This window comes from Salpingoeca rosetta (assembly GCF_000188695.1).
Source record: "Salpingoeca rosetta unplaced genomic scaffold supercont1.38, whole genome shotgun sequence".
NCBI lineage: Eukaryota > Choanoflagellata > Craspedida > Salpingoecidae > Salpingoeca > Salpingoeca rosetta.
Window position 1 is genome coordinate 142096 of NW_004754896.1, and position 11622 is coordinate 153717.

At 55.6% G+C, this 11622-nt stretch overlaps 3 protein-coding genes across 3 annotated transcripts in view; 2 read left to right on the forward strand and 1 right to left on the reverse strand.

Annotated features, from left to right (window-relative positions):
• PTSG_10545 (NEK protein kinase) overlaps window positions 1-6421 on the forward strand; it is a gene marked incomplete at its 3' end in the record, with an annotated part of 7829 nt that extends 1408 nt beyond the window's left edge. The window contains exons 4-10 of the mRNA XM_004988022.1: window positions 814-877; window positions 1075-1149; window positions 1566-1687; window positions 1887-1945; window positions 2084-2191; window positions 2449-2517; window positions 2736-6421. Of these exons, the coding sequence (XP_004988079.1) occupies window positions 814-877; window positions 1075-1149; window positions 1566-1687; window positions 1887-1945; window positions 2084-2191; window positions 2449-2517; window positions 2736-6421 (4183 nt within the window). The remainder of the gene's footprint in view (window positions 1-813; window positions 878-1074; window positions 1150-1565; window positions 1688-1886; window positions 1946-2083; window positions 2192-2448; window positions 2518-2735) is intronic.
• A 153-nt stretch (window positions 6422-6574) lies between these two features.
• PTSG_10546 (uncharacterized protein) lies at window positions 6575-8146 on the reverse strand. The gene has a single exon (XM_004988023.1). The coding sequence runs from the start codon at window positions 8096-8098 to the stop codon at window positions 6821-6823; it is 1278 nt and encodes a 425-aa protein (XP_004988080.1). The 5' UTR covers window positions 8099-8146; the 3' UTR covers window positions 6575-6820.
• Window positions 8147-8498: 352 nt separating this feature from the next.
• On the forward strand, window positions 8499-11529 carry PTSG_10547 (uncharacterized protein; the record flags this gene model as incomplete). Its single annotated transcript, XM_004988024.1, has 8 exons — window positions 8499-9164; window positions 9428-9520; window positions 9877-9954; window positions 10160-10229; window positions 10519-10614; window positions 10931-10995; window positions 11149-11394; window positions 11500-11529. Exons 1-8 carry the CDS (start codon window positions 8808-8810, stop codon window positions 11527-11529), a joined length of 1035 nt encoding a protein of 344 aa, XP_004988081.1. The 5' UTR covers window positions 8499-8807.
• Between the last annotated feature and the right edge of the window lie 93 nt (window positions 11530-11622).

Consider the following 11622-nt stretch of genomic DNA (forward strand, 5'->3'; position numbering starts at 1 on the left):
CAGGCGAACCAACAACAAGCGCCATCACGCAAAGGCATCACCGCCCGACGCAGCCACCACTTGATCGGCAGCGGCTGGGTCACGGCGTGGCATGTCCGCGGTCACAAGCACACGCAAAGAGTGCAACCACAAGCAAAGACGAGAAGACGCAACGACAGCAGCAGCAGCACCAAAGACCTGCGAAGCTGCACGCGTCTGACTTTCCCATCATCAAGCGCATTGGGCGCGGGTCGTTTGGCGACGTGTACTTGTCGCGCTGTTCCCGCAACATTGACGACTCGGCCACATGCGTCGTAAAGAAAGTGTGTTGCGAATTGTGTGTTGTGTTGTGCGTTGAGTGAGTGAGTGAGGCATGAAAGGAAAGCGGAGGAGGTGCAAGCAAAGGTGTGTGTCTGTGTGTGTGTGTGTGTGTGTGTGTGTCTGCGTGCATGTATGGGTATGTGTGCGCGCGTGCCCGCTGTACATTGTGAGCTCATTCCATCGCCATGTCTGTTTGAAGGTTGAGTTGACTGGTCTTCGCAAAGAGGAGCTGAACGACGTGCTGTCGGAGGTCGACATCATGTCCCGCATCGAGTTAGTATTTGTTGTTGTTGTTGTTGTTCCTGCTGCTATTGTTGCTGCTGCTGATCCTGTGGTGTGCATCCTTGCACTCTCCCACCTCGCATATCCCATGCCTTCACCGCTCTGTGTGTGTAACCATCACGTGTTTCCACATGCATCCGCGCTCGTTGAAGCAGTTACTCACTCCTTGACGCATCTTCATTTCCCTTCAAACACCACTATCATCATCGTCATCTCCACCACCACCACCAGGCACCCGAACATCATTCAGTTCCACGCGTCGTTTGTCGAAGAAAACACAATGCACATTGTCATGGTGTGTGCATGGAAGCGATGTGTATATGTGCAGCTGTTGTCGCTGCTTACATAATTGCTTGCACATGTGGTGGAAGTTCTGCTTCCCCCCCCCCCAAAGTGTTGTTGACACGTGCCCCCATGTCTCATTTCCACTATCACGGCTACCATCGCCATTATCACCACAACTCACCGCCACCACCACCATCACGCCGTCAGGAGTTTGCGACGTGTGGGGATTTGCTCCACCTCACCGACGAGATACACGCCGCCAAGGCCAAGGGGACCCTTCAGGTGAGCAACCATCATCATCATTATTCATCATCATCATCATCATCATCATCATCATCATCACCACCATCATCATCACCACCATCATCATTATTATTATTCATCATTATTCATCACTGCCGTTCAACGCTCCTGACAGACTTGCTCTTGGTTGCCTTGAAGTGTGCACCACACATGCACACACGCAATGTACAAACAGAAAACCAAGCGTACACACATGCTCCCTCGCACTGACATTGTCATCTAATTCCTCTTTGCCATCCCTTCCCCTTCCCCTTCCCACACACACACACACACACACACACACACACTCTCTCTCTCTCTCTCTCTCTCTCTCTCTCTCTCTCTCTCTCTCTCTCTCTCTCTCTCTCTCTCTCTCTCTCCCTCCCTCCCTCGCTCGCTCGCTCTCTCGTCACCAGGGTACCGACGTTGAGGCAGTTGCGTGGGACGTGTTGACGCAGCAGGCGTGCGGGCTGCTGTATCTCCACAACCGCAACATCATCCACCGTGATATCAAGCCACAGAACATCCTCGTCACCACGTGCGTCACACGGAGCAGAGTGGTGGCGGTCATTGTATTGTGTGTGTGTGTGTGTGTGTGTGTGTGTGTGTGTGTGTGTGTGTGGTGTGTGCCTGTGTGCCTGTGTGTGTGTGCGGTTAACCGTACTTGTGTGCTCGTCTCTATGCCCCACCCCATCTGTCATTCACCACCATCGGTACCACCATGCATCGTCATGCAGGTGTGCCCGCGGCTATCGCGTGTTCAAGATTGCCGACTTGGGATTCGGCAAAGTGCTCGGTGAGTCAACACACACACACACACACACACACACACACACACACACACACACACACACACACACACACACACATTCACTCCCATCATTCACGCTCACTCCCATCACCCCATCCCCTCCTGGTCCAATGTGGTGTCCAGCCTCGGGACGCGCGCTGGCGCGGTCGCACGTGGGGACACCGCTGTACATGGCGCCCGAGATGTATGCTGGCGAAGACTACACCGCAGCCATCGACATCTGGGCACTCGGTCAGCAATGCACAGTCATGGTGGTGGTGACAATGATGAAGGTGGTGGTGGTGTTGTTGTGACTGATCAACAGATGATTGACAGTTGTCTTTTGATGATTGTTCGTGTTTGCATGCTTGCATACGAGCAAATTAGTGTCCTGCATGCTCGCGGACACTGATTGGTGTGCGCTTGCACTCTTTGCTACTGCTCACTTTTCCCCATCGGAACATCACGGTCGGTCGGTGTGCTGCCGCTGCGCGTGTCCAAATGCACAGGCTGCGTTGTGCATCAAACGTGCACGAACAAGACCCCCTTCAACGCCCGCACACATCAGAGGCTCAGAGGTGCGTCACGACAGAACCGTTTGCATATGTGTGTGTATGTGTGTGTCTGTGTCTCTGCGTTTTCTGTGTGTGTGTCTGTGTGTCTGTGTGTGTGTGTGATGAAAGCTGCCACCTCATTCGAGTATGTTTTTCTTCCTCACGTCACACACAACCACGACATACAACACACAACACACAACACACACACACATACACGACATACAACACACGCACTACAGGAACCATCGTGAAGGATGCGGCACCGGAACTTCCGACCGATTTCAGCGTTGAACTGCAGTTTATCGTGTCGCTGATGCTGCACAAGATACCGACGCGTCGCCCCAGCGCACAGCAGGTGTTGTCGTACCCAGCAACACGCGTGCGCGCACAGCTCGTCGACATGCAGCGGCGCGTGTGCGAGATGGAGGAGGTGTGTGCTGAGCGTGAGCGCACGGAGGCGGGGCTGCGGCGCGAAAACCGGCGCCTGTTGCAGCTGGTCGATGCCTGCAGACACGAGATTGACGACTTGAAGCAGCAGCAGCAGCAGCAGCAGCAGCAACAGCTGGAGAAACAACAAGGGAGGCAGCAACAGTTGGAGAAGCAGCAGCAGCGGCAACATGGCAAGCAACACGTGGGCGATGACGACGTCCAATACCATCAGGACAAGCCCTTGGTGCATCGCAACGAGCAGTGCCATGGGAAGCACCCATCAGCACGAACACAACGGCAGCGACAACGTGGCGTGCACTCACTCGTCTTTGCACCGTCAAAGGGAGTGCACGCACAACCAACGCGCGATGGCAGTGGTGGTGACCAGGTTACGCCCATGTGGCAAACACGACAGCAACCGCATGAGCAGCAGCGACAAGCACAACACCGACCACACCAACAACAGCAACAACGAGTGCGGAAGGTGTCTGTGATTTCGTTTGCGCCAAAGAGCAGAAACGCCTCTCTGTCCGACAACAACGATGATGGCAGTGATGGCAGTGATGGCAGCCACGACTACAACGACGACGCACGCAGCGAGCGGAGCGGAGACAGTGATCGCAGAAGTGGTGGCAACGATGGATGTGATTATGGTGATGGTGATGGTGGTGATGGTGATGGTGCACAGGCTCTGATCTTGCACAATGGGCGGGGTGCACGTGACGGTGATGGAAGTGCTCACGATGGCAATCGCAATCGTGGTGATGATGATGAGTACACTGGCTATGACGACAGCCTGCTGCTGCAGTCATTCCGTGATGATGATGATGATGGTGGCGGTGGTGGTGGTGGCGATGGTCACAGCGGCCGCGGCGCTGATGAAAGCAGGACTAGCAACAGCCATGACGAAGATGCATCTTGCGTGGCACTGACACATGCCGGGCTGGCAGCAAGTGCGAAGCTGGGGCAGCTTGAGGCGTTGTTGGACATGGTGGAGGAAGGGCACGCACACACGACAGCCAATGCAGACGTGTCTGCCTATTGCAGTACTGCCACTGGCCAACGCAACGCCGCCGTCATTATCCGCGAAGCGTCATCACATCAAGGGCATCATCATCATCATCATCAACAACAGCAGCAGCAGCAGCAGCAGCAGCCTTCTCTGCCAGTGGCAACACTTGAGACGATGTCGAAAACAACAACAACTACCACGACAATGGCTGCTGAGCCAGGTGTTGCGTATCGAGTGGTGCGAGAGTCTCAACCATCGCACCTTTCACGCCACGTAACGCCCAACAACAACAACAACGACAACAACAACAACAACACCAACAACACCAACGTCAACAGCAGCAGCAGTATCACGCGTGGAGGTGGTATGCCGTACACTGCAGGTGCGGCCTACGCGTCCAGCATTGACACACATGATCGTGTTGGCGGCGATAGAAATCTGCTGCGAGAGATTAAGGAGAGATGGATGCGTGCACGCAGCGACAACGACAGAGATGATGGTGATGGTGGTGATGGGGATGGTGATGATGATGACGGGAGCGTTGCCAGAGACGATTTCAATGATGACAACAGTCTGCATGCTCGCCATCCTGGCGATGATGATGATGATGATGGTGGTGGTGGTGGTGGTGGTGACGGCCGTCATGACGACTGTCGTGCTTCCACGGTCCATTCCGCACAGCACCCCTCGTCCCCGACTGTGTTGTCGTTTCTATCGTCATCATCGTCATCATCGGCATTGCTCGCACCGTCGCTGTCGGTGTCATTCCCGTCATCAGCCGCGTCATCGCACGCGCCACGCAACACGGCAAGCCGTCGTGATGGAGATGGTGGTGATGGTGATGGTGGTGGTGATGGGTGCACCGTCCATACCCGAAGCAACGCTGGCAGCAACAACGGAGATGATGGCAATGACATCAGGAGCGACAGTCACGACAGTCATGAGACGTCGACCAGCGCAATCTCTGTGGAGGTGTGGGGACCCAACACCAACCACGGTGGCGGTGGCCGTGTCGCGGACACCAATGTTGCAGACAGAAGTGCTGGTGAATGTGGTGTTCACGAGCACAGCAAGAGCAACGGGGGAGACAGCAGCCTCATGCGTGGCACAGGCGATGACAGTGTGCTCTCGAGGCGGCGGCAGCAGAGCGAGCATGGCACGGCTGCCGGGTGGATGGCCATGGCTTCCACGCCAAACGCATCGCCCCACAAGCGGGCATATGCTCTCCTCTCGCCACACACACGCGCTCGCCACCAACTTCACCCCCAACAGCATGATCACCACCACCACCACCACCAGGCTGGTGAGAATGCTGTGCATGTGCGTGGTGATGTGCGAGTGCGCGTGGAAACCGGTGCTGATCGTGGCAACACGACGTGGCCATCACTACTGCCCGATCTCCGCCATGGCGACGATGGTGGTGTTGGTCGCGATGGTCGTGGTGGTGGTGATGGGTGGCCTCACGTGCGTGGCGGCAACCTCGACACGACGCTCCCGGCATACATTGCGTCGACACATACACAACCGGCGATAGCGGTGCGTGGGACCTCAGCAGCGATGACAGCACGTGTTGCCCAGCACTACCGACAACAACATCAACAACATCAACAACAACAACAACAGCAGCAGCAGCAGCAGCAGCGCCGGCAAGGTATTGCTGATGCTGCCAACGTGGACGCTGGGTTGCGTGTGCTTCACACAGCCGTGTTGTCACCGCAGCAGCAGCCACGACACACGCGCTGTGCGACTGCCACCACCCCAAGCAACGCTGTTTGCACAGGAACACCGAAGAAGCTCCACATGTATGTGGATGCGCATCTCAGGAGCGGATATGTTAATGGTGATGCTGATGCTGATGATGGAACGTATCAAGCACGCCCCGCGCACCAAACACCTGACACCCCGCCACAACAACAACAGCAGCAGCAGCAGCAGCGGTCGGCCAAGGCAAACAGGACACCGCTTGCCCATCACACCAACACGCAGATGGCTGTTCGATCCGGTGTAAGCCCCACATTCGGCAACGGCAAGGGAGCACGCGCTGCGCTGGGGGTCATGCCGCCATCCTTACCGTCCGTGCACCACCTTGACCAACGCCACATTCACCGTGGCAGGGGTGGTGATGGTGATGCTGGTGGTGGGAAACACCACACGCCGCAACACTGGCCGCTGCAACCTGAGTCTTTGTCGCACTATTTCCAGGAGAGGGACAGCAGCGTTGTGGGTGTTGGTGTGGAACGTGCTTACACCGCCCACGACTCGCCACACGCATGGACCCCACCGAAGACGGGAGCACCAATGTCTTCCGCAACGGATGCAACAACCATGACGACGGCGGTGGGAACATGCGTGCCAGGCACACGTGTGACTGCTGAAGCGGCCGTGCGAGCCATGCAGCGGGCAGCCACAACAATGGCAACCGCCATGACTGGTCATGGATACGATGATGCTGATGATGATGGCACCCCTCGTCATGGCTGGTGATGGTGGTGGTGACAAGAGAGCTGGGATGGCAGAGTCGAAGAATCCCCGTGCGCGCGCGCGTGTGTGTGTGTGTGTGTGTGTGTGTGTGTGTGTGTGTGTGTGTGTGTGCGTGGTGAACCGCGTTCTGGTGGGTGTGATGTGGGCCATCTTTCATGGTGGGTTGTGTCATTTATTGTCCACACTTGTTCAAAACACTAAATGACGAGATACGCTGCAGGCTTGCATAGAGTTACACGCACGTCGCAAGCGTTCTCCGCAGGAACGTTCTGGGGATGTGGCGAGGCATGAGCACCACACCACACGAACAGGAAACAATTCGAATTGTATACATGTATAAACACTTCTCTTCACCGGTGCACATGCGTGCAAACTACAAGAAACAGCAACGCATGTGCCGCCTTATGGCACGACGTTGAGGCGTTCTGATGGTGGAAAATACAGCTGGGCGAGCAGGAATGAGCGCTGCAACTGCGCCATTTGCCACAGCTGTTGGTTGTTAACCAAACTCATTGGCGTTACACCTCGTTGGTGTTGTGGTGGCTGCTGTTGCTGCTGCTGTTGCTGTGGTTGTGGGTGATGCGCCAACAGAGGAAAGGGCTGCATGCCAGGAAATGAAACTGGCAACACCGTTGGCACGCAGACGTGGGGGCCGAATGCAGGGGCGGACACATCATGTTGTTGTTTGAGTTGGTTGGTTGTTGGTGTTGTTGTTGTTGGTGTTGTTTGAAGTTGTTGTTGTTGTTGTTGTTGTTGTTGTTGTTGTTGTTGTTGTTGTTGTTGTTGTTGTTGCAGCCATGTGTCCACACGGCGGCGGTGTTGCATGTGGCGAGGCAGCTCGTCTCGAGTAATGGCACGGGGAAAGCACGGCGGGAGGTTTGCCCATGTGAGCCGGCTTGGTGCCGGCGTTGTTGGTGTTGCTGCAACCCCCGCTGGTGCAGTCGCTGTTAGTGACGGCGATGGTGGCGGTGATTTGCCCCTTGACGACGGGGTAGGACTGGAAGCGGACACGAGCTTGGGGGATACGTGCAGCAGTCGTCTTCCAGCCTTTCGCTGTTGTCGGTGAATGCTGGGTGCATTCTGTCCAGGCACGAGGCGCTCCAGTCCCTCTTCGAAATGAAGTGGTTCCTCGTCCTCCTCTTCCTGCGGCCGGCTATCACCAGAGGGGCCAGGTTCAGCATACGCATGACTGTCGTTGCGAAGTCGGAGGCAGAGCTGAAACATCACGCGGCGAATGACGGCTCGGTCGTTTCGCTTGAGAGCACGCCTGAGTCGTGCCAAAACCGGCAGATGTCGTTGCAGGTCTGCGACGATGGCATCGGTTGCAGCAGCTTGCTCTTCCACATGCTGCGTGGCTGAGGGTCGGCGTGAGAGCGAGGATGAGGGCGATGCAGGCATGGCTGCGAAGTGGGAAGCTGGTGTGCTGTGTGGTTGGCTCAGCGTCACCGTGTGCGTGTGTGTGTGTGTGTGTACGAGTAGCAGACAGACGGAGAGACGAGGGTCGCGAAGTGTGCAAGGGATGGGACTGCTGCTGTAATTGATGAGTGGACAGCGTTGTTGCTTGGATGCAAGTACGGTGAGACATGATGTTGTCACATCACCCATGAGCATGGGAACAACAGGACGCATGCGGGAATAAATATGCATCCGATAGGCTGGTTGCGGTGCGTGCATCGTCATGAGATCGAGGTTCTTTGCCGGCAAGTGTGCAAGGCTGTGGCTGTGACGCGGTGAAATAATTGATGTTGCATAGCGTTGATGGGAGCAGTGTGACAACGACAAGTCGTTTGCTTCTGGCTGCTAATTTCATCCAAGACACGCGCAACTTTCTGCGGTGGGCGGCCGTTCTCGCCTGTTGTGTGTTCTGGCTAGCTAGGGTGTACGTGCAGGGAAGGAAACTGTCTGTTGCAAAATCGCTACATTTTGTGATGTTGTTAAGAGCAATCCGGACAACGACCTTCGGTGCACCGACGAGAAGCGAATATGAGCGATGGCACTGATTGTGTGCGTGTGTGGGTGTTTGGCTGTGTGTGGGCGGTTGTGAGGAAGCACAAACAGATGAAGCCAAAAACGGCCAGCCAAACCATTCAACAAGACAAGGCTGACGGAGCACAACCAGAAGCGGGCGACGCGATCAACACCACTCACATCACGCCAGCATTGATTTGTCGCTGAGTTGAGTTGAGTGGGGTGGACTGCCTGGTCTCTCTTCGGATCGAGCGCGTGTATCGGCTGTTCAACAACCAGGCAAGCAGCGATCAACAAGAACAAGAACAACAGCAACAACAACAACAACAACAACAACAACAACAACAACAACAACAAGAACAACAGCATCAACCACCACCACCACCACCACAACAACAACAACAGCAACACCGAAGAAAGCATGAACCCCAAACATGCTGACGTGCAGCGCAGGTTCAGCGTGGCGCACGACAAGACAAGCAGGCGCTACAGCGTGGCCATCTCCGCGGCCTCGGCTCGCCCATCCCGCCTCGGCTTGAACGTGGTGGGCAGAAGTGGCACCGGCAGCGTCACTGGGACTCGTGGGGGCGCGCACCTGCGCAGCAGCAACAGCAGCAACCTCATCAGCGCCCGCAACATCGACAAGGGCACACCAGGCAGCGCTGGAAACACGGGGCGGCAGCACCCACGGAACAGGAACATGCGGCAGGAGCGGGTGTCAACCGCCTCTTCCGCCGCAAGCCTCAGCCCCCTCTCAAAACCACGCTCTGGAAGTCAGGTGAGGTGGTGTGAGATAGAGGGAGCAAGTGTGTTTCTGGGATGCAGTTCATGCGAATGCATGTTGTGCGTATGTGTGTTATGTGCATGTTGTGCATGTTGTGTTGTGTGTGCATGTTGTGTGCGTATGTGTGTGCATGTTGTGTGTGTGTGCATGTTGTGCGCGTGTGTGTGTGCGTGTGTGTGTGTGCGTCTTGACACGCAGTTTGTCTGGTGTTGCGCTTTCCTTGCGTGCTCATTGTTGACTTCCACGCGAAACGTCAGCGATCACGACCCACCCGCCGGTTGACAAACAAGGCCACGTTCAGGCGCCGTCTGCCAGGATGGAAGGGCTATCAGGCCCGCAAGAACGCAGAGGTGTGCAAATGGCGGCGGCTGCTGATGGAGGGGGGGGGGGGGGAGGGAGGAGAGAACTTGTGTTGGAGGGGGGAAAGGAAGGAACGAGGTGTGTTTGTGTGTGTGTGTGTGTGTGTGTGTGTGTGTGTGTGTGTGTGTGTGTGTGTGTGTGTGTGTGTGTGTGTGTGTGTGTGTGTACCTGTGCAAATCACCGCCCAAGAGAGCGGTTTGTCATTGCCTGTCAACACAGAAACAACACTCACTCATGCGTATGCCATGCACACCATGTGCCATCCACGCACGTACACACACACGCGCGCGCGCGTGTTTGCGTGAATTTGCGGATATTGTGTCCTGCCCCTTGCATCTCGTGTCAGCTTGCGCAAGCGGTGAAGGTTGGCGACATTGAGCGGGCGAAGCGATTGCTTCGTGAGGGCGCTGACATCAACGCAACGGTATTGGCCGCAATTGCACGCATCGTGTTGGTGGTGTTGGTGGTGGTGGTGGTGTTGCTGATTAAGTTGTCGGTGTTGTGTGTGAAGGTGGCTGTTTCATTCATGCAGTGATGACACGAACAGCGTACTGTGCTCAACCAACCACACACACACACACACACACACACGCACACACACACACATCTTGTGCACCTGCCACCATCAGGAGCGCGGCAACCACAATCGCAGTCTCGTGCACGCGTCTGTGCAGTTTCTTCAGGACGACCACCAGCTCTGTGCGTGTTGGCATATATATGTGTGTGTGTGTGTGCGTGCACTCTCATGTGTGTGTGCGCGTGTGTATTTGCTTCACTCTTCCTCTCTAGTGGATGCGTGCCTTTTGTTTATGTCTCTGCATTTGCGTTTGCGCTATCCGTGTTGCCATGCATTCCTTGCATTTCCCATAACCGCCAACCATCAGTGCACCGTCTCACCACTTGCTCACAATGACTTTTCTCATCCTCGCTTCCATCTTTCACGTCTCATGTCCATCGCACGTCCCACACCCTCGTTCCATCCCATCAGGCAGTGAAGTGGTTGATGAGTTGGCTGATCTTGGCGCGGACTGCACATGTGTCGACGACATTGGCAACTCTCCGCTACACCTTGCATGCAGCCTTGGTACGGGTGGTGGCTGATGGGCGATGGGTGATTGGCTCTTGGTCGGTGCGTGGTGGTTGGATGGTGTGTGTATGGTTGTGTGTGATTGTATGGTTGCGTGTGTGTGTGTTTGTGTGTGTGTGTTGTGCTCTGTGTGTGTATGTGCTATGTGTGTATGTGTGTATGTGTGTTGTGTGTGTGTGTGTATACAGCGATCGTCAGTCCATGAGTTGGGTGTGCATTTCCACGCAGCGTCCGTTCTCACTCACGTACGCACATCGAAACACACACTATTACACACAATGACACACTGCAACCACTTGTGCACGTCTGTCAGGCAACCTTCCTGCGGCTGAAGTGTTGTTGAACCAGAATCTGAGCCCAGTTCAGACAAACAAGCAGGTACACACACACACACTCACATCAGAACACGCAGTGCGCGTGTTCATACACATGCATGCACGCTGACGTCTGATGTTTGCGTGAAGCAACCACTACTCAACACACCACCACTCCTCATATCATCATACCACCACCACCACCACCACACGTCAGGGCTCCACACCGCTGCAGCTGGCGGTGGAGAACGGGAATGCGTCCATGGTGCGACTCTTGCTGACCCATCAAGGGTCACAGTCGGCCGTGCGCACACTGTTCACGACACCGCAGGACCACATGCACACGCGCATGCGCAGTGACGTGTACCGATCTGCACTGGACAGCAACGCCACCGCTGTCCTCGCTGAGCTCGTGCAGTTCCACACACGCGTCGGCGGGGTGTCTTTCGATGACATTGCAACGGTGCGACGATGCTGTTGCGGTGTATTGTGTTTTGGTGTGTGTTTTCCTGTGGTGTTGTGTTGTTGTGTTGTGTTGTGTATTGTGCTGTGTTGTGTTGTGTCATAGCCAACTTTGGAGCTGGCATCCTTGTCATAGCTGGCACACACACTCACACACACTCACACGCACACACACACACACACACACTCACACACTCACACGCACACACACACACACATGCTGCACACA